This window comes from Metopolophium dirhodum, chromosome 9 (genome assembly GCF_019925205.1).
Source record: "Metopolophium dirhodum isolate CAU chromosome 9, ASM1992520v1, whole genome shotgun sequence".
NCBI classification, from domain to species: domain Eukaryota; kingdom Metazoa; phylum Arthropoda; class Insecta; order Hemiptera; family Aphididae; genus Metopolophium; species Metopolophium dirhodum.
The window spans coordinates 5,340,036-5,363,409 of record NC_083568.1 but is presented as its reverse complement, the minus strand read 5'-3'; the positions used below and the strand labels follow the sequence as shown (position 1 = coordinate 5,363,409).

General features: G+C 28.2%; 4 protein-coding genes across 9 annotated transcripts; 2 read left to right on the top strand and 2 right to left on the bottom strand.

Annotated features, from left to right (window-relative positions):
* Positions 1-68: 68 nt before the first annotated feature.
* Positions 69-4,998, top strand: LOC132952167 (zinc finger C4H2 domain-containing protein). Of its 2 annotated transcripts, XM_061024357.1 has the most exons (6): positions 69-667; positions 1,222-1,393; positions 1,462-1,640; positions 2,131-2,382; positions 3,074-3,151; positions 4,321-4,998. In XM_061024357.1, exons 1-6 carry the CDS (start codon positions 594-596, stop codon positions 4,448-4,450), a joined length of 885 nt encoding a protein of 294 aa, XP_060880340.1. In that variant the 5' UTR covers positions 69-593; the 3' UTR covers positions 4,451-4,998. The 2 variants fall into 2 exon arrangements, with proteins under 2 accessions (XP_060880340.1, XP_060880341.1); XM_061024358.1 differs by lacking the exon at positions 3,074-3,151.
* Positions 4,999-5,938: 940 nt separating this feature from the next.
* On the bottom strand, positions 5,939-9,983 carry LOC132952168 (iron-sulfur cluster assembly scaffold protein IscU). 3 transcript variants are annotated; one of them, XM_061024359.1, is made up of 6 exons: positions 9,896-9,983; positions 7,774-7,863; positions 7,092-7,231; positions 6,540-6,764; positions 6,372-6,450; positions 5,939-6,192 (listed from the first exon to the last, which is right to left on the bottom strand). In XM_061024359.1, the coding sequence occupies exons 1-6, from the start codon at positions 9,966-9,968 to the stop codon at positions 6,107-6,109; spliced, it is 693 nt and encodes a 230-aa protein (XP_060880342.1). In that variant the 5' UTR covers positions 9,969-9,983; the 3' UTR covers positions 5,939-6,106. The 3 variants fall into 3 exon arrangements, with proteins under 3 accessions (XP_060880342.1, XP_060880343.1, XP_060880344.1); XM_061024360.1 differs by lacking the exon at positions 9,896-9,983 and adding an exon at positions 9,227-9,410; XM_061024361.1 differs by lacking the exon at positions 7,774-7,863.
* On the top strand, positions 9,445-10,666 carry LOC132952170 (small ubiquitin-related modifier-like). Its single transcript, XM_061024363.1, has 2 exons — positions 9,445-9,840; positions 9,922-10,666. The coding sequence occupies exon 2, from the start codon at positions 9,926-9,928 to the stop codon at positions 10,319-10,321; it is 396 nt and encodes a 131-aa protein (XP_060880346.1). The 5' UTR covers positions 9,445-9,840; positions 9,922-9,925; the 3' UTR covers positions 10,322-10,666.
* Positions 10,667-11,237: 571 nt separating this feature from the next.
* Positions 11,238-23,015, bottom strand: LOC132952166 (PTS-dependent dihydroxyacetone kinase 1, dihydroxyacetone-binding subunit DhaK-like). Of its 3 annotated transcripts, none has more exons than XM_061024354.1 (13): positions 22,632-23,015; positions 20,742-20,918; positions 20,590-20,653; positions 18,081-18,188; positions 17,883-17,980; positions 17,713-17,802; positions 15,644-15,847; positions 14,253-14,412; positions 13,808-14,043; positions 12,905-13,061; positions 12,604-12,842; positions 11,638-11,774; positions 11,238-11,560 (listed from the first exon to the last, which is right to left on the bottom strand). In XM_061024354.1, the coding sequence occupies exons 2-13, from the start codon at positions 20,883-20,885 to the stop codon at positions 11,440-11,442; spliced, it is 1,758 nt and encodes a 585-aa protein (XP_060880337.1). In that variant the 5' UTR covers positions 20,886-20,918; positions 22,632-23,015; the 3' UTR covers positions 11,238-11,439. The 3 variants fall into 3 exon arrangements, with proteins under 3 accessions (XP_060880337.1, XP_060880339.1, XP_060880338.1); XM_061024356.1 differs by having other exon boundaries at positions 20,742-20,902; XM_061024355.1 differs by lacking the exon at positions 22,632-23,015 and adding an exon at positions 21,020-21,388.
* Between the last annotated feature and the right edge of the window lie 359 nt (positions 23,016-23,374).

Below are 23,374 nucleotides of genomic sequence, written 5' to 3'. Positions count from 1 at the left end.
AGTCGATCAGCGGCGGCAACGACGACACGTCCGTGGAAGAAAAGAAAAAATAGTTCTATGGTTTGGCGTGTCCGGTCCCGCAAAGCAATATTATTGTTGAATCATTGTCCATTATGATTTATGAATGATAGTCGGCGGACGCGCGGACATCGGTCCGATGACTCCGATGGCTGATTACGCTCGTGATCGCGAAACCGTAAAGTGAGCGGTAATGAATAACAACCGTAACAGGGGGAAGTGGGAACGCGATATTGTGCCCAAGCTGTAGGCTCGGAGAAAGCGGTTTCTTCGGTCGGGACCCCGGGCAAACGACGTCGAAACCGATGATATCCCTCAAGAAAATTATCTTTGGGGATCACGAATTTCGCAAACGCCAAACACCCTTTTTGCGCATTGATAACGCCACACTGATAACGGTGACTGTCCGTGCATCTGGGTCCCGCGGTGGTCATCTTCCCGACCGTCCGCTCCGCTTTTTCACGACACTCGCCCCGCAGCCCGTTAAAATATCGATTTTATCGCCGCAAGACACGTCCTAGCGTACCGTTGTTTTTGTTGTTGTTTTGATCGTTCGTCTGCGTGTCAACACCGCAATGTCCGTAAACATGACCGAAGAAGTCCAGAGCGACGAGGTGTTCAAAAAACTCGACGCGTTGAAAGACATCAGGTGAGACACGAGATCGTACGTGCCCATCTCGGCCGAGTAGAGTTAGGTCCAGTCCCATCCCGGCCAGAGCGTTCGGGCCGTTAATCATTTGTCCCGTCGATACCCGGCTGATTGCTCATCGTTCACCTATCGTTTTCGTGCCCTCAACCCTTAATGCCGCCCTTATTCGAGTTTTCGGACGTCCACCCGTCTTGTGTGTATGATCTTGTGATAGACTTTTCACGGTCTTAGACAACGGTGGAGATCGACAGGGTAATCATCTTGACGATTGACGAACCATATTGCGCTCAAACTAACAATTATTTTGATAAATTACCGAGTACCTTCCTATGAATATGTCATGATATTCTTATTGGTTTCTGTCCTAAGCAGTAGGTTATCTATAACCGACTATAACTGTTTGTTGTAAGTAGGTATAGGTCTATCTATCTTCAATCTTGGTGGGATAAATCTTTATATTTTTTTAAATAAATAACTGACTGGTTACACTTGGATTGTTTTGTTTGTTGAAATGTATTGTTTTTCATATATAATGTACAATATTATTGTTTTAGAGACAAAACTGAAAAATTGGAAACTCTAAAAATGAACATTTTGAAAGAAATTGAAGCAAGTGATCAAGAAGATAAATGTCTTATTGAGTATCGCAAAGAATTGGAACTGCTACTACAAGAAAAAATGGCACATGTAGAAGAACTTAGACAAATACATGCTGATATAAATGCGGTTTGTTTAAATATTTTCAATTTTAGAATTATAGATGTATGATTTTATATATCATGACCTATTTGTAGATGGAAAGTGTGATAAAAAAAGCTGAAGAATCTAGAAATCGATCTATGGAGCGTGCTAAACAAGTCCACGATGAATATAAACCTCTTAAGACAGATATTGACCTTATGCGTAGGGATTTACTTGGACTTGAACGGTTACCAGAACTTCATGAAGAAGAAAGTGATCTTCTGCGACCAGAGTAAGCATTTAATTTTAAATTTAGTAGAAAATTGTTGTATGGCTATGTTATACAATTGGTATTAGTTATGTGATTATCTTGCAGTTTAAAATATAAAATCTAATTCAAAAGGTAATTTGTAAGTTGTAATAATGTAAATTTAAAAAATGATTTGAATAAAACTATAAATATGAGTTTACAAAAGAAAATATAAATATAAATTAATTTGATGCATTTAATGGAAACTATTTTAATTATCAATAGTGGCTTAAATTTGTTTAATTTGTAGTTTTATACTTTGATCTAATGTTAACTTCATGATAGGATTTCATAATTTTGTATTGCTCGTGTACATGGTAGTTATATTTGACATACCAATAATAGTATAATATAACTGAACATTTAAGAATAATATGGCTTTCAAAATATATTTTAAAAAAAATCCTTTTTAATTTTTTTTCCTAATTATCTTAGATTTTTTTGTAATTAATTTGAACTATTTTTGTTACAGTTTATTTGTCCAAACCTATTTTGAAAAACAAATTAAACCTGCTGTGTCAACACCTCCAAATTCAGATTGGCACAATGGCGATAGTGTGCAGAACTTAACTCAAGCACATCAGCATGCTCAAGCAGCTGTAGCAGCTTTTCTTGGATCTCAAGCAGCTCCACTTCAACAACTTGCAACTAGTAGCAAAATGGTTAATGGTGGACCTGTAGATACTAGACCAATACCTCCAATTCCTGGACCGCCAGCATTCAGGTACTTATAATGTAACATTATACAGGGTGATTCATTAAGCGCAAAACTCTCATTATCTTAAAAAGTATTAATGTTTTTGAAATAATTTTTTACATAGTTTCAAGTTGTTGAAAAAACAACGTTTCTATTAATAAAAAATATATTTTTAAATATTTTTTATCCTTATAATATTTTCAAAAACATTAATACTTTTTGAGATAATGACTGTTTTACACTTAATGAATCATCCTGTATATGTATTCTATGTATTGTTATATAGAATGTTTTTATTGCTTTTGTGGAACATGCAATTCTTAATCTTTATTATGTATTTTTTTATTATTCATAGTTTAAACTTTTTTAGGCATGATATTAATAAAATATATAATATAATAGTTATTATCAGTGGCGTAGAGTAAAATTTGGTGGCCCTATTGGGGGTAAATTCCCTTAAACACAAAAATTATTAAATAGTGAAGATGAAAGCTAATAAAAAAAAATTATAATAATTTATACTATAACTGTTTTACTACTTATAAATTTATTTAAAAGAATAACATTGTATAGGTACCCAAAAATAAAATGTTTGAGCCTTCGTTTTTAGCCAACTTGTCCAAAGACCAAGGCTTCCTCTAAATTAATTTTCAATGGAAATAATTAATCAACCAAAGGCTGCCATCGTACCTCGTAAATAATTTTTTATTATTTTCAGTTTTGAGAATGATCATTCTGCTGCTGCAACCGTGATGGGTAATGTCAAGTTTAAATTAAAAGCAGTGCTTACATCAGGGTATGTTGTAAGAGGAGAATATTCAATTAATAACATTTCTACAATTTCTTACATTGTTTTGAATTTAGTCGATATGATATCCTTAAAACATGATCGAAACAATATAGTTTCTGGTGTACAAAATCTGAAAAAATATCTTGGTTATACTTTTTTGTAGTATTTTCTGCCTTGTATTAAAATTCCTAATAGTATAGTACAATTATTATAATTGGCTTTAAACAGGTAAGAATCATTACAAAATGTTCGTTCTATTTCGTTAATACTGTGCTCAAGGTAACATTTATAATCTCTAATTTTTTCCTAGTTACACTAAGTTTTGGTCTTCACGTATAAAAAATTTTTTAGTTTTGTTTTATTTTTAACATAAATATTCTTAAACTAATAAAATTATTTTTTATTTTTTTTAAATGCATGATAAAAATTGAGTATTGTGACCTCCCAATTTGAAGCCCTGCCCTAAATACGCCACTGGTTATTATTATATTATTTCATTTTACAGTAATTAAAATCAACAAGTATTTTAGTCATGAAATTAATTTGTTGGTTTAATATTTTACAATATAATACATAAATATTTTAAAAACGTAATATTAAATCATTAATCATAATACAGTAGTCTCAAAACTAGAATCTCCAGGGATTAAAAATAAATTTGACTATTTATTTTTCAAGTTGTATATCTCACACATAACTTAAAAACACACTTCAAGGGGCAAGAAAAAAATTTGAGTTATCGATACTCAATTTTATTTAAAAGCGTATACTTAATTAATTGTTTTTTTTAGCTAATTAATATGGGCTTTTCAAACACCAGGGATTATATTTAATAGTTAATGGAAATCTTTTTTTATTTCAACTTTTATATTATTTAGAATAAATAAAATTTGGTATTCAGCATAGATTATACATAGATAATATACTAGTTATATGGTATATTTAAATTGTTGCATAAACCTATAAACTATAGTTTATGGCATTTAGGTTTTTTCAGTTTTTAGGTTATGTTTGTATCATAAATTGAAGATTATTCAAAATCCCTACTATAGTACTAGCTGCCTAGTCTCGAATGCTACAATTCAAGTCTAAAAAAAAAACAAATAATCAAAAATGTACAAATTTAGTTTTTTAATTATTATCATTATTAACATGTGTACTGTTTGTTTTTTTAGACAACAACCACCTCCAATGAAATCATGCTTATCGTGTCATCAACAAATTCATCGTAATGCTCCAATTTGTCCATTATGCAAAGCTAAATCCAGGAGTCGTAATCCGAAAAAACCAAAGAAAAAAGATTAACTAGCAATGACTCAAAGTGAAAAATCTGAATTAAAACTTTTAATCAGAATTCAAAGTATATGATAATTTAAATAAGTCTACTTTGCTGACACTAAACTGGCTTTTAAAAATTAGACATTTTAGAATTATGGAAATGTCTTTTTTCTTTGTGTTATACAAAATAAGATCTTTATTAGATGCTTAAATAACTCAAAATGGGCTGAAAAAGCTAAGTATGAGATTTAAACATAAACAGTATTTTTATTTTTAAATTATCTTAAGGATCATGTATATAGTATATTATATATTATATATACTTATTATATTTTAAAACAGACAGTATTAAAATTTAATGTTTTCAAAATTGTGATTATCTTTAATCCACATTCCTAAAATAAGTATTAAATTTAAAAAAAAAAAAAAAAATGTTTTTCTTTGCGTTGAATTTTTTTTTAATAGAGTATTTATAATTTTGTATATTCCACTCAAATTAATATTTTCTCAGTTAATTATAACAAATATTATCTTAAGTGATTTGTGTTTGTAAATAAATGATTTTTATAAACATATGATTTTGTATAATGCCATTTTATATTAGAAGCAATAATGAGTGTATAAATGTTTTATAATTTACTAGTTTAATTGAAGTGTATTTTTGCAATTATGGTGAATAATGAATTCTACCTTTGATCTTTATCAATTTTAATAAGTATCAATACACAATAGGTATACAATATACCTTTATCAATTTATAGTACATTTAAATTAATTATTATAATAGTTAATATTTAATATCTAGTTCTAATCATGTACTATGTTCTTGAATTTATTGTTGAGTTTAGGTTAGATTATCCAAAGTTATCTTCTTTAAAGTGCAGTTATCCAAGCGATTTACCATTTTTGTAAAGTTATAGCTTAAGTTCTATTAACGGATCCTCCTTTATAATATATTCCATACCTTTAAATCTCCTTCATATGATAGCAATTATCAATCTTGCAGAGAATAGAAAAATATGGCAGTCGATTGAATATTTAACCTCCTTATTTATACTTTAAGCTGCCACAAAATCATTAGTTTAATAACACTGAATGAAACGACGCATAGTGGTAACTTGTAGTGAAGAACCAATTTAGGATACTAACAAAAAATCTTTTTTTCCTTATGATATTTGTGTATATATTTTGAAGACATTGGTCTGATAGTGCATTGTTTTCTCAAACTTTACCTTTGAAGAATTCACTTAAGTTTTTGATAATTTAATTTATTGTATATTATATGAGTATTTTTCACATGTTAATGACCATTGTAATATTTTCATTAAAATGTGAATTTATAATACAAACTGCAAAAATTGTTTTTTAAGTATTATTTTACAATTAATCAATATAATACTATGAACTATAAATTTAAATTTTAAGTAACTAATTATTTAAATTTTCATGATAAAAATAATTTATTTTTAGTTGATTTAGAAATGTTATACCAGGAAAGTAATAACAATTTTCAAATATTTAACAATAATTTATTTTAAACTAGAATTGCTAAAATATGAGATTATATTATACTAATCATTTATAAATATAGTATCTATAATTTTTTTTATGCAATTTATAAATATGATAATTTCAAAGACAACAAATACAATTTTATAAAATTATTACTAGGTAACACGTTCATTATTCCTGGTCTTCTGATTTTTTCTTCTCTTGTTGTTTAATACGATAATCAGATAATGCTGCTTTAATAGCATCCTCAGCCAACACTATAAAAGAAAAAATATTAAATTATTAAAATATATCACAATATCTATAACAAAAAAAGAAATAAGTATATTGGCAAGTTATCTGTTATTAGAATGAAGAAATTATAACTAAAAGTCCAATCTTATATATTTTAACTTATGCAATCTATTGTTATTACATATAAAAATTCAACAATTACTTGAACAGTGAAGCTTTACTGGAGGCAAAGATAGTTCTTTAGCGATGTCCGTGTTCTTTAAGGAAAGTGCTTCATCAACCTTATAATACATTAGGTATTTAAATAAATATATATATGTATAGATATATTATAGGTCATAGAATACAATAAATATTTATATAAACTAACAGTTTTTCCCATAACCCATTCTGTAGCTAGTGAACTAGAAGCAATAGCAGATCCGCAGCCAAAAGTTTTAAACTTGGCATCAACAATTCTACCACTATCATTAACTTTAATTTGTAACTTCATAACATCACCACATGCCGGTGCGCCAACCAATCCAGTTCCAACATTCTTGTCATTTTTATTCAACGTCCCAACATTACGGGGATTTTCATAATGGTCAATCACCTGTGGGAAATGTTAATTAATATGAATACAATAAAGCATAATATATGTCATGTTGTTACTTGTCAAATAGTATTTACATCTGACATTGTAACTATACAGACTAAATGGATAATACTATATAAGGGGTCGGCCATTTGTATTTGTCCAATTGACATTTACAATTTACTATTAAGACAATAATGATGAGAAAAAATTGCATCAAATGATTATATAATTGTATACAACAAGAGTAATTTGATTATTATTACTCTACTCCACCCCCCCCCCCCCCTTGAGGTAAATACACTAATATTATAGTAATGATCTGATCTGAATTTTAACGCTTACATTTTTATGATAGAAAAGACACGGGACGCTGTTAGCCTTCGTCGTCAGACACTTGGGTATTTTGTTCAAAAACATGATCACGGAAGTTCGTATTTGGATAGAATGAATGACGATCGTCGAATGCAAGTTGCAACTGCAGTCTGCAATGAACAAAGGACGTCGATAATCGAGATGGGGATCAAAACAAGTTGCACAATATTGCAGCCAGCAGGGCTAGACTACTATATGGAAATAGTTGAATTAAGTAATAACAAATTGCAATTCAAAATGAAAAGCAAAATGCGCGACCGTCAGGTTGCCGGACCCACGACTGATGCCTGTAATCACTTATCGGTATCAGACTGACATCACTATCAGTTAAGAGAAAAGTTTTATATTTTATTATTTATATAACTAAATATTTGGTAATGATAAGAAAAAGAAGAAAATAAAAATAATGTTATACACATTGCACAATAAGTACACAGAGGCGTAATTAAGGGGGGGATGAGGCCATGAGGGGGATAGTTCCCCCCCAGAGCCTTCATAATATTATATATTATATTATATACTCACCAACGTACTTGAAAATTTAATATTTTGTGTGTAAAAAAATATATATCCCTCCCCCAGGACAAATTCCTAATTACGCCACTGTAAGTACAATACCTTTACAACCTGCTATACAACTACAGTTCATTACCTATATTGTGATGTTGCCGACGTCCATTCCAATACGGTATACGGAACAATAATAAAATGCTTACTAGCAGCGTTTCAGCTGCTGAAGAAGCTAAAAAGTACAATCATTGATTATAAATACTAGTATTTATTCAATGGTACAACATACAAATCAATCAATCAAGGTCATGGTCGCGTATGAAAATTGAAAGTAAAGACGTAGAGTACTATTTACATTATGACTTTTATCAGCTGCTCGTGGTTTCATTAAACTTTTGAGTTTTGGGTATATATACTATTGGGCATTGCCGCATTGGCATGGGCTCGGTAAGATGTTCTGTTTTTGCCAATAGATAAATACATTTTTTAAAATTTTGTCAAGACTAACATTGTTTTGCTTCCCCAACCCATGGGATCGACCTGAAGACGCCGCCGCATGGGCTCCGTAAACCATTCCTTAATCCTTTACAGGTTGTGTCGCTTGTATTTGTTGTAAGGTCTAAGGAATAAGGATAATACCTACAAATCGCTTAATCGAATTTATTTATATAATTTAATTGTTTTGTGTAAATTGTGTTTAGTGTATTGAACCATTCATATTATACACCGAGGTCCTTGTGCCCTTGTACATAACACATTAAGTAGCCAAGTAGGAGAGGTAATCCTTCAGAATAACAGTTACATGTTTGCTAGATCGTTTAATTTTTCAATATTGTTTTTAATTTATCCAATTTTGTTAGTGATTCTGTATAAATATGTTCAATTATGTTTCAAATTTTTGATTGATTTATTTTATTACTCAATGTCTTGAAGATTATAATACTACAGAAATTAAAGATCATAAAAGGGTCATGCCACCATGGAATTCTGAGGTTACCTGCTAAGTAGATTTTAATATTTATCTATTGTACGTCGTTTGAATGTTTAACTATGATAAATTATGTATACTTTAAAAAAAATTAGTGTACTTGTTAAACAGTAATACCATTGGGCATCGACATTAAATACCTACTAATCTATTTGAATTGAGATTTATATTTTTCCCGCCAAAATTAAATCTTTGCAAAGATAATCTAAAGTTATTAGTTAATAATTTTTGTTTTTCAATAAATTAATTTTTATTATATTTTTTCTTTTTTGGATGACATTATAATTAATAGGGTAAGTAGGTACTCAATTTAACCTTGAACGTATAAATAACCATTTCCAATACAAATTCGTATGAAGGTATTATACTCTATTTGAAAAAAGAACATACCGGCCGGCGACCAATTTATGTCCGGCGGCGCGCATCCCCCACCAATTTCCCATTGTTAGCGTGATCACGTGGTTCTCGACGCACCAATCGAATCATTCGACATGCGCGAAATCTGTATTTTCTCTTTTGAAAAGGATATCAAATTGTTTCAATCACAGTCACAGATTTCTAAGCTCTGTGGTTTCAATTTATCGAGGTAATAAACAGTTGTACCTACCTACAAAAGTGTCTGGTGGCGGCGGCATAAAATTCTATCGTCTTGGCCTTACCGCCGTGGTGAGCAGTGAAATGTGTCCTGCAGGAATTCACCGCCACCGCTACGGTGTGTGGAGGAGACCTCAAACCATAGAACCAGCGTGTTTGAATTGGAAAACAAAATAAAAATGGGATGCAAAAATATGGAAAAAATTTGCCTACTCGAATATTAAAATGTCCAAAAGGAGGATATACGCTAAGACAATAATATTCTATTTGAGAAGAATGGGTTCTCGGCCCTCCCCCCAATTTTTGCACTGTTGATAACAAAGCACAGTGTACTCCAACTGCACTGTTGTAGGTAATCATTTCATGTACATTGTTAAGGAAAGCGTCTATCGTGGTATCGTGAAACGTCTATAGTTTGTTTTTGTCTCAAAGCGTTTACTGTTTAGTAATTTTGCTGGTCCCGTCACCTGTCATATATATATATTATCGCCATTCTGGACGCCATTTTTAGTCGATTAAACCTTATTGGATTTGAATTTCAATTGTCTTCAAATTTTCATAGACATATTATAATTAAGAAAATCCTGACTGGGCGTAATTTAATTTTAAATCTCAAACACCATAATCGTAAGTAGAATATCTTTTAAGTATTTTTCTATTTTCACCTAGACATATTACTTACCTATATTGATTGTAATTGTATTATAGAAAAATGTCTGGCGATGAAGAAGCATCCAAATCATTGCCATCCACATCTGAAACCAACAACATTGCAGAGTCATCTGAACAGAATACAGAAGTTGATGGCAATACTAATGCCGGTGCATTAGAAGTTACTGATGATAAAGCTGCAGCTGCTGATGAATACATTCGTCTACGCGTAATAACTAGTGATATGACCAATGAGGTGCACTTCCGTGTGAAGGCTGCCACAGCCTTGGTTCGCCTGAAACGCTCGTACTGCAGCAAGTTGGGTTTTCAGGTGGGCGAGTTGCGTTTTGTGTTTGATGGTCATCGGATCACTGATGATGATACCCCAAAAAAGCTAGGTATGATCAATGACGATGTCATAGAAATTTACCAAGAAAGAACTGGTGGTGGCATGTAATGTTTGTAAACATAAGTTAATTGTTCTAACCAACAATTATTTGTTTTTTATCTTAATTCTTTAAGTATTGTAAATGAAAATTAAAGGTTTTTAATTGATTCTCCTTTATCTATATCTGTAGTTAATTTAAATGACCATCGGTTATTAAACAGTTTCATGTTTAACTAAAGTTTAAAAAAATTTCCAATTATTAAATTAAAGAATGTAAATAAAACAAATGTCAAAAACCACATTTTATTTTTCATTATTTTTTATGTATTTAACATTTTTATGATTAATATACCTGAATTAATAATTTGTTATAAATACATACAATAAAAATCAATTATAATATGTTTAAATAAATTGTCCAGAACATAATTTCTGTATCTAAAACACTAGTAACCTTCAAATAATGATCTATCAATTTTAGAGGTAGGTAATACAATTTAAGTTCCTTTTCCTATATTTTTTTTTTTTCAATAGTTAAGCCAATATTGGATAATAATTAATAATATTTTGTATTTAATGTAGATATATTTACCTATTAACTTACTCGTGTAATTTTTACTTTGTTGTACTCTATTACATTAATGTAAGATGTGGCAGAAGCAAATTTAAACTACCTAATGAGGCAGTACGTGCTAAGGATCATGATTTACCTACTTACTAGTTAAACTTAAATCTGAATGTTTTTTTATATTTGTTAAGATAATATAAATATTTTATTAGTTAGCATATTTAATAACTTTTAACTGTAGGTATTTATAACTGTAAAGAATACATTTTTACTGCTAAAATATGAATTAATTATCAGATGCATAATTTATGTCTACAGTTTAACTACCATGATTCTGTTTAATAAACATTTAAAATAAATACATATATTAATAAATTTAATTAATTATACTCATCAAATAAAAATAAAATCAATAAGTTCAATTAATTCTTGCATTTTTATTATTTATTGTAAATTGGTTTTTACATATTATAAATGTACCGACTTTTAAATATGTGCATTATTTTATTTTATTTTACTTAAATATCATTTTTTATACATTAAAATATAATATTGGTAAAAAACCTTATAAAATATATAACAAAAACTACTCAAACTGATAATCATTATGAAATAATATTTATTTTGATGTATCCATATAAGCGGTATATACGGCGTTAAACCATAAAGCTACACCATAAGCTCCAGCATCCATTTTACCAACAGAGGTAACACTTTCTACATAAGAAGCTTTACCAAATCTATAACATTAACAATAATATTAAATTTATATCATTTAGGTACACAAAAACTTAAAACATATTTTTTTCAAACTAACTCTGCTTTCATTTGTTTTACATCATTGCAAACATCATGTACTCGGTGTAATGCTTTTTCTAAAACTGCTACATAGTCTCTAGCATTTAAGTTTCCATATTCTTGAAATACTTGATGTATCGCAATTATTGGATCAAACTGAAAAATTATACCAGTAAATTAAAATAAATACTTCATACTCTGCCTCATATAAGAGTATCCTCAGTTGGCGGGCTGCTACACATGGTGGCTACAATGGGTGTGACCTATGTTCACCGAGTCTCACGCTCTCGAGAGCTATACTTTATTATATCAACAATCGCTTACCTTGCATTTTTCTAGTATAAGCATATTTAAAGCAATTTTTTGGCCTCAGCTGATGGTTGGAAACGAAAACTGACAACGAGAGTTGACAAAAACCAATTTATCAATAGGTGCAGTGGTCGGGACGCTACTAGTTTTTTGTAGCACGCTAACGCTACAGCTACTCTCCCAAAAAATATAGCTTGCTATTGCTATTGCTACTTTTTTTTTAAATGTCCTAATTGAAAATTACTGATGTACTGATTTAACATTTGGTCACTGGACGGGTTTTAACAATGCGAGTTAATCATGGATTAAACCCGAAAAATTAATTTATATTCTCATCATTATATTATATAAATAAAAAAATATAATAGTTATCATACTATTTTAACTATCACCAAATAGCGATAAAATAATGGTAATCTACGCTAACTGAAAATTAGGGTTGCTCTAAAGTATATCACTAAATTAGGTGTATTGTAATGACGCTAAGTTAATCACATCTATTAAAGTAGCGTCGCTACAATTAGCACGCTACTCCCGACCACTGAATAGATGTGATACTGTGGTACGTCCAAACCTGATGAAAATTGGTCAAGGTTTGAAGTCACTCTTATATGAGACAGTTATAGGTGCGACGTACAAACAACATAATAAATTTATATTTAAATGTAATAGGCACCATGGTTTTATCTCCTTTTCTTGCGCTTGAATATTTCATAGATGTATCTAGTGCATTCTTTAACGCTCCGGTCCAGTCTAAATAGTTCATTGAAGCTAAATGTCCAGCAGCTCCAGTCAACAACAAACTATAAAGAGCTCCAGATGCACCACCCATCTTGTCTTCACAGATGAATGCCAAAGAATACAAAACACTGGCTGGGTAGTTTAATGGAAGGTCGTTTAGATTGGTAAGCAAGTCTAAATTATAATTCAATTTTTATTTTAAAGATTTAAAAAAATTAATATTTGTAGTAATTTACCTGAAGCAAACCGCGAAATAGTTGAACCATTGTCGCCATCTCCGATTTCCTGATCCAGTCTGTTTAAGACATCAACATTTTTTAAAAGATCTTCTCCAATTTGTTTCAATATACTTTTTAATATTAAACTTCCTTTTTCTGATATACATATCCCTAACTAAATACATTAATTATAAAACATAAATATATCTTTATAAATCTTAGCACCAAACATATAATCCATTTATTTTTAAATTGAGTTTGTGTATGCTGACTTTACTAATATAAGTAAATAAGTAATATGAGTATTAAATTTCCTATTATTACATAAAATTTAAATTAATAAATAAAAAAATATTAAATAAATTCTGATTTTGTTAGTTACTAATAATTATAACGGAAATTATTGAACATAAAGTACATAAGTATTGTATTATAGCAAAATAAATGACAATATTTTTATAAAATATAAAATTATAATTTTTTGAATATTGAAACTTAAAAGAAAAAATGTAAATTTCATTATTTATTCATTACAAAAATTATTTTTGTTTTATTATATGAATTAACTTCAAAGACAGTTTCTGAAACATTTTAAAGTCAAATATAATTTGTTTTTAAGAGTTCTTCAAATTTAAAACTTAGTTTGTATATATTATAATAGAACGAGCTCTTTTCTGGTTGTATTTATACTTTAAATACTAAAGAGTAAATATAATAGTTTAATACATAACCACAGGCCTACGCCAAGGTGAATTATTACATAATTATTACTTATCTAAATAAGTCTGTATTCAGTTTTTATTTTAAACATTATATACCTACTTAACAGAAAAATTATATCTTTTTTTATCTATTTAGGTTTAAGCTTTAATTCGTACATAATTATTTGATTATTAAACTTAGTTACTACTTAATATTTACTTTAGGATCTATATCGTCAATTTTTGGAATTTTTATATTTTCAGATTTCTGTTTTTCGATTGGTTTTATGCTCATATGATTTCCCGGCCAAGCAAAAGCTGATGTTTCTTCATCTATATAATTAATCCATTCTTGATTGTCACTTACATCAATAACGCTTAATTGAAATCCATACATATTTAGAGACACGATAAATGTTCCCACAAACATACGGCTAACGTCTATTTTAAGTTCATCTATAAATTGTTGTTAAAATTATTATTTATAGTGTTACACGCCTATATTCAAGAAAAGATTAAAGGACCACAACATATTTATCTCATTCATACCAATGTTATCAACTAATAAGTATACCATATTAATTATTATATTTTAGTTAAAAGTAAAAGATGCAGATAATTTCATAAATAATAGTTACAAAAACAATATATTATTGTATACATACCAAAATATTCTTTAGCGTATTTAGCCAATGCACCTAATTCTATGTGTGAAACTAATCCAAGATTATTCACGATCAAACAAATTACACTGAGTTCTTTCAAACCTAGGGTGCTACATATCTTATCTACTGCTAAACGAATCAAATCTTTCACATCACATGCCTATAATTATATTCATTATTTTTAGTTTGATAAATTATATATAAGTTAATTAACTAACAACTAATCATATAACAAGACATTGGTACCTAAGTGAAGTTTGAATATGCATCAGGCCGTAAGTAACGTTTAGTTACATTTTACATGTTAAATTAAATATTTTCCTAGAATGTAATAGAAAAATATGTGAATATCCCTACTTTAAAAAAAGAGAATTAGTGTTTATGATGTAAAAAAAAATTTATTAGATCTAGAATCTAAAGACAAAAATGTCCATGGGACATTGAAGGTTTTAAGTTACTATAGAATTGATGCAAAGGGGTTCCCTTTTTTGGCTTGCGGCGCCCTATTTGAACCAAGGATTTCTCAGCGTGTCCTTCCCCAAATCATAACATGACTAATCATAAAAAATTAAACAAAAACCACTAAACATTTTAACGGGGATTACGAAAATATTTATTTAATTTAAATTATACATAGTTTATACATTTTTATTTACATAATCGTAATCGTTTCCGTCACTGCAATCGTTAGGTTTTCAAATGTATTTTTAATATAGAATATAAAATTGTACGGCAGCACAGCGCCCATGTAAAGACACCAGGGCACTGTGGCGCACACTTTGGGAACCGCTGAATTAATGTATATATTATTTCATAAGAAAAACTGGAAAATCAAATCTCTTCAGCATGATGTTAAATAATTTATATTTTAACATCATATACTAAGGATGAAAATGTAGAAAAAGTTTTTCCTAATTTTGAATGAATATTTAGAATAAATATCTATGCTAGACTAATAGACTATGCATATAGAAAATTAAACTGGTGAACACTTTTACTATAATAAAAACTAAAAAGGGCTAAAAACTATAAAACAAAATCAATGAAATAAGACTGTTTAAATGTGATAGTTTCATTAAATATTGAAGCAAAACTGCAAAACTTCTAGTCACTTAATATGTATGACATCATAAATTATTTTGACAGTGCATAAGCTTAAAAAAATGTATTTAATCAATTATTAAAGAACTAAACTTGCCAAGAGTAATATTTTGTTTTAATCTGGGCCTGTATGCAATATATGGGTAGTATTATTATTGGCTATTGCCTTGTTATTAATTATTTCTTATTTGTTAGTTAGTTATACTTTTGTATAATATAATATATACTATGTTATACTTTTGTATAATATAATATATATTATTTTTATTATGATATGTATTTGATTATACTTTAACTCTTGAAGTCCCTGCTTCTCCGTGTAATCCGACTCCAAATTCAAATTCTCCTTTTTGTAGTAAAAATGATGGTTCTTCACCCGGAATATTACATGAAGTTGCGCTTATTCCAAGTGAAGCCAGCTTTTCATTGATATTTTTACCCAGGGACAATAAATCTTCAATACTACTACCTCGTTTAGCCAACACACCTAATATCTAACAACGATAAGTAAATATACATATAATTATTATATTTTTAATTATTTTTAAAGTACTATTTAAAGTACATTTTTCAAATATCTAATGAGTAATATTTTTAATATTTAGTTTAACAATATATAATTCAAATAGGTACCTTAAAATTAATTCAACATCAATGACAAGAGTTGATTGTATAGATTAGGTATAGATTATTAAATGAAAATAAATTAATACTATAATATACCTATTACCTATACTAAAAAATAATATGAACATGGTCTGGATTTTGAGAATCTTACATATCAATATTACTAAACAATGAGCATATATTGTAACTTGTAAGAGTAAAAAATTTGAACAATATTTGTTCAATGCAGGGTTTATAGGAAAAAGTTTTTATGAATTTATGTTCTATTGACTATTTGTGTATCTCAATATATCTATTCATTATTTGTATTTCATTTTCATCCTATAATAATAATAACAATTTGTATATTTTTTTTTTTATATTTATGAAGTTTCATCAATGGATGGCCTGTGTCAGTGGCGTAGACATGATTTCTGAAAGGGGGGATCAAAAAAAAAATTACATAATATCTATAGGGAGGGGAAAATTGGAAAATCCCCCACCCTTTCAAAACTTTTTACTAAAGTAATAAAAAGCCAATTTGGGGAGGGTCTGACCCCTCCCTCCTCCCTTTGTATACGCCCCTGGTAGACACTTCACCCTGTATGAAATGAGGTAAATTTAATTAAATTAATTTTATTCTATTTTTTCTTATATTCCTTATAAATTCACAAAATCACTTGTGCTTATTGTAAAAATAATACTTTACACTTTACAGATTGAACAATAAATTACTAAATTAAAAAAAAAATTAAAATTGTACCTATATTATGTTGATGTTCATTGATTATTTTGCGGAAAAATGTATTTTTCCAATTTCTATGAGAGTACCTTTAGGAGAATATTTCTATGTTTTTTAGAGAATATTATTATGATAAAATTGTTTTGAACTTAAAAATCCAAGTATTGGTTATGAGAAGCTACATAAAATTATAAAATATTATTTAGAACAAAAATGATTTAAGCCTTAAGGGTTATTCGATACCGTGATTTTCTGTTTTTGTCCAACACGCGCGTGACCTAGGATTTTAGACGGGTTCTTTGTCAAACATACCAATTGATCTAATGAAGCGATAAGAATTCTGAAAACAGATTTGAATTTGTCGTCAAGTCTACTTAAAATCGACTTTCCCACATTTTTAATATTATCCCCCAAATTCTTAAAAATTTCATATTCAAATAGAGTATTTAAAAATTCTGGTATTTCAATTTTTGGAGAAGTTAAAATCAAAAAATCAAAAATATGAGAAAGTCGATTTCAAGTAGACTTGGTGACAAATTCAGATCTGTTTTCAGAAATTTTATCACTTCAATAGATTAATTGGAATGTTTGGCAAAAAACACGTCTAAAATACTATGTCGTGCGTGTGCTCGACAAAAACAGAAAATCACAGTATCAAACCCCCTTAAAATTAGAACTGAATAAAATAAAAATTTGTTTTATTTCACTGAACACCCAAGACTTAACAAGTATAACTTGTAAGTTCAGTTATATATTTGTACTCTGTGTCAATTTAAACCATGGCTATTGGCTAAACAACATATTATGTATACCTACTCAACCTTAAGAGTTAGGTAAGTAATAAATTGTAATTTACAATCAGGTATTCAGCATTCAGGCAATTATAGGTATACCTACTACGGAGTGGTTGAACAGTGTGGTAGGTACCAAGTGACAAACTGTGTGGCATGTACCAATTATAAAATTACATTGGGTAATACAAAATATTATTTTAAAAATCATATAAATTACCTTTATAACATACAATAAACCACACATGCCTCTTTTGCCTACTTTTCCTCCTGGCCTTGAACAATCATCACTCACTATTAACTCGGCCACCTGAAATTAAAAACATGGTTATTTTTTATATATAAATAAGGTTCTATTCTTAAGCAATCAACAATATCTAAAAAATTCACATTAATGTTGTCGATTTTTTTCGCTTTTTCACAGGCCAATCCAAAGTTAAATACGTCACCAGTATAATTCGCCACAATAAGTAAAACTCCTCCATTACCTATAAGTATAGTACATTAAAACACTTTACATTTTTGCATAAATACACGAAAAAAGAACATTGAAGAATCCAAAATAACAATAATATTGTAGGTACTAACAGTTATAATTATTTAAATACTTGATTGCCTGGTAAATATTCAGTGATGAACAACAAGTAAACACATAACCACTAACGGACGCAGATAACATCCCATCACCAATATATCCTGTAAACACAATATAAAATATAAATAAATAGGTTCATAAGTTAGAAACTATTATAATAAGGCTATAAGTTAAATTTCAAAACCACACTTCCATCCAAAAATCACACACACTTATTATTTCTATTGAAAAAGGTGATAGGTATGAAAAAACCACACGTCCAAACATAATATTTATAGGTAGAGCTTTATTACTTAAACTTTGATTAAATTAAGATATTTCCCTTAAAGTAAAATGTTAAAATAATGTAGGTACCTTTTTTGATATACCTACTTGACTATTTAATATTTATAATTTATAAATTTATAATTAATAATTATTATCGTAATGTATAATACTATAATGTATACTATAATAACTTGTTATAATGCCTTGTCTATAAACAACGCGTCGGTAAATCGTTCTTGACGTATAGATTATTGAAAATTATAAATTCGATCTTTCTGTATAAGCTTATAAAAATATCTATCTATAGATATGCATCTATAGGTACCTACCGGGTGATTCATTTAACGTAAGACACTCATTATTTCAAAAAATATTAATGTTTTTGAAAGTATTTTTTTTTACATGCGGTTTCAAGTCGTTGCAAAACAACGTATTTAGAAAAAAATATTTTTTATCCTTAAAATGTTTTACTTTTTTGAATGACAATATATAGTAAAGTCATAATTTCACCTTTGAAAGCAGATTATACAGCTGATATATTCCGCTAATCTTAACTTTAAATAAACTTATTATAACTCAAAAACTACTTGTCCAAAATTCGATTTTTATGTACGCCGATATCGAAATACTCAAACAAATATTTTGCTTTAGAATATGAAAATATGAAATTAAAACTGTATGTTGTTATTCAAAAAGGCAAAAATTAAAAAATCATAAGAATAAACAATATTTTAATATATATATATATATATTTTTTAAATAGGTATGTTGTTTTTTAATGACCAGAAATCATGTGAAATTTTTTTTTTCAAAAACATTATTACTTTTTAAATAATGAGTTAATTATGGTTACAGAATCACCTGCATATTATATAATTAAATGGAAAATGCTGTATATTCAAAGAACGAGTTACTTTCAAATATGATATACCTAATATTATATACACCTATAGTTATATGAATCACACATTTTTCAATAAATGTACAGGTTAAAAATCTATTTTTAAAAAGTTTACCGGGAATTCAATCACATTGTTTATGGTTGCTTTAAGTTCGACGTTGGAAATTCACCCTTAAATTAACGATTTCTCATCAAATGATTTTTTATTTTGTTGTAGCTGGTAATTCAAAAACAAATAAACAAAAAATAGAAGATAATTTAAATTTTCACTGAATGTTTATATTAGCATTTGCTTTACGGCATACGCCATATAATTTTTAAAATATTTTGACTGACCTATATAATTTATAGGTGTAATGGGAAATTTTGATTTTTATTAGGTTTTTTTTAAATTATTGTCGATAAAAAATTGTACGCTCTGTCAGAAACTTTGTAAGGTTCCTTATAACTATTTAATATTTTTATACACCATTTAAAAAATATCGAAAAAATCTATACATAGTCCCAATATTTTTTTATAATCGTTTAAACAATCGTCAAAATAATAATAATAAGCAAATTATGCATATTGTACCTGGTTAAAAAATTATAAAACATACAATTTGTATAGCTAAGCATTTACAAGTTTAAATAATGTTTCTCATAAGTATAGTTCATACTGTAACCATGAAATCTAAAAACCATATAAATATACCTAGCTATAATCTTTTACGATTTTAGTTACTTTTGTAATATCCAGAAATATCCAATACTATATAGACTGTTTTCGCTCAGAATCTTTTATCGTACCTTAGGATTTTATGTTCAAAAACTAATTGGTGACATTTTAAAACATTAATACTTTATATACCTACTTTTTATCATGATGAAATGATTAATATTTTTATTCTTTATCAATACCTACCGTACAGATATAAAAACAAAAATAATAAATGAATATAAAATAACGTTATACCTACCGTGTATCCGTGAAAACTGGGTAGATACACTCTATAACTCATTTAGGTACCTACATTGCTCAGTACATTACTCTGCAGTACACTATACATATTTTAGAATTCTGTCTGCGGGAGATTGCGATGATCCAATGGACGATTGGACACACGGTGTCACGGCATATAGGCATATATTTTATAATATTAAATATTAAAATGTACAGGTAGGTAATAGAATCGTAGTTAAAACCGTTTCATATCTGATATTTACTACTTTTAATAAAATTATAACATTCTAATAATAATTTAGGAATTTAACAAATAGCCAATAGGTATATTGGTTTCCATTATAATAGTATATGTTGGGTTATAGGCCGTTAGGGTATACTTTATACTTACCAAATGGATATGGTTCATGTCCAGATCCACCGCCACCAAGTAAACAAACACGTTTTTCTGATTTCTAAAAATATTAAATATTTTTATTCAATTTGTATAGCAAATATATAGCAATAAAGTTATAATAAATATGTTATATGATAAAGACTAACCAATTTTAATCCAACTATTCTACTCTCTGGATATACATCAAATACTGGATAAGTGTAAGCTAACCCGTCAAACATTTCTTTTAGTAAGACTCGGCCATTTTTCAACAAGTATTTTTCATCTGCTTTTGAATTTTCATTAGCCATTGTGTTATACCTAAAGGCTATAATCAATTTTGACTGAAAAATATTTGTCCTTGGATAAATCATTTTTGTATTTTTTACAAATGTACTTGTGCTTACATATAACTTATAAATACTTTAAGTAGGTTCTTACTTACGTGTTATTATAGTAAAACTAACTAAATAAATTTTTATCCAAGAATTAAATATTGAAATACGTAAAAATTAATATTGTAGGTATTATTTTTATTAATAATATTTATAATGCATGTTACATGTCCTATACATACTATTGACAGTTGGCGTTAAATTATAAATACGACCACCTGAATGTATTAAAATGTTTTTACTATATTATAATAGTCTTTGAATTAAACTATAACTATGAACTTGGTATATACAAATTAACCACAATAAACTGCAGTTCAAGAATTTTATTGTTCTATTAAAAATGTAGCATACACAGATATATAGCGATGACTGGGGAATAAGACGTGGCCAGTGCCCAGTAAGATATATTAGGTATGTAATAGGTACCAACTATTAGTATATTTATGCTATATAATTTATTAGGTATATCATTATTAATTTAAGCAATAACTAATTATAACAGAAAAAGCAACTGTAATAGTGACCTACATAACTATAAACGATATTCGAGATAATATAACGGTAGGAATAAGTAGGATTTTAATAAAAGTATTCATAATCAGTGGTTATAGTATAGATATATTTTTATTGATCCACCGACCACCTTGTTAGCCATCGGTGCGTCACGGTTACGCGTATCTACGATTCTACAAACTTTAATAATGTAAATAAAAATATGTGCCTATATGATACGCCGCACCCCATATACAGCATTTGAGAAATGATAATATTTTGTGAATATTTTTAAGTGCTTGAATATTGAATAATATTTTGTACCATATGATTGCATAAAGAATGTCGACTTAATGTTTTTATAAAGTTTCCGTAAAAATGTTTTTTGAAAATATATTATGGTTAAAATGTTTTGTAAATGTTTTTTATAAAATATTTTCAAAAATATGAACTTCTTGGCCAAAGATTACTAGTAAAAAATGTTCTAATTATTTACTCAACTTTTTTAAATATTTTGACAACTATATATTATTTTCCTGAAAATATTTTTACCATACTTAGGAAATATTTTTATGCTGCGTGGGACCTCTCAAACTCCTGTGTAGGAGTTTAAGACAAACGCTGACAATTTGTTTTGTGAATATGTCGACATGGCGTGTTCGGTTTTTGTATGCATCAATTTTTGTTTTTAAAAATATAATATCACAATAAAGAATATTATGTAACACACCTGCTACTGCTCAAGCCTGTTGCCCCTCCCACGTCTCGGTCACACCCTATCTGCAGGTTATCATTATTTTTGTTTAGTATCATCTTTATTGTAGAATATAGAGTATAGACCATATTTTAAGTACACAGTCATAGTGTATTAGTGTCACACAAGCGCTTCTATACTTTATATAGTAGGTACTAATGAACTATATAATAATATATAAACGTTTTAGTAATATACGAGTACTGAGTAGTGTATAGAAGTCTGTGAATTAGATACAAATATTGAAATCTACAATGATTGAATAATGTATGATATTCCTACCTACCTACTTATATTATAATATATAATACGATAGGTACTTAATATACTATATACATGTATTATGTGTATTATATTGTATAATATGCATTAATAATACTATAATATGTATAGCCGTATAGGTACTTACTTACCTGGTTTATATATAGATCTGTGCTAGGCACAATCAATTAATTTAAGCTTGTGTCCAATATATTTTGAATGTGTGATATGTCAACTTAAAGTACTATGATTGTCTAACTTTATATGTCTATATATTAGTTTAACAGTATTGTATACAGTGTACTATATTACTATATAATAATAATATAATACAAGCTTATGAAAAAATAAAAATATTCCGAAAAAGAATTTATTAAACCTTTATCACACTCGTGAACTTCACAATAGTCCAATGACAATTACCTACAAATCACATCACATCACATCACATACTAAATATATTTAATAATAATTCAAGAAACGAGAAGATAAAATATACATTACAATGTACAATGTAGTATGTACAACTGATCAATCTTTTGTAGATTAATCTTCTCGAATTTATTTACATACTTCAGATAACTGATAAGTATATAGATTATAGGTAGTATTAGGTACTATACATATATATTTTTATATACCCATATGTGGTTATTCATTAGTATCATAGTATCATAGTTGTATATTATGATGCACTTTAAATGGAGAGTTTTTGTGATGGCAGCAATGGCACTTAATGGGCCGATAAGCTGAAAATGGAAAGATATTATGATTTATGACGTATATAACTTACCTTATATTATATAATATGTATGGACATATAATATGGTCAATGGGTATCAACTACAATATGACCATTGTTAATTTATTAATTATCCTAAATTATACTGATTAG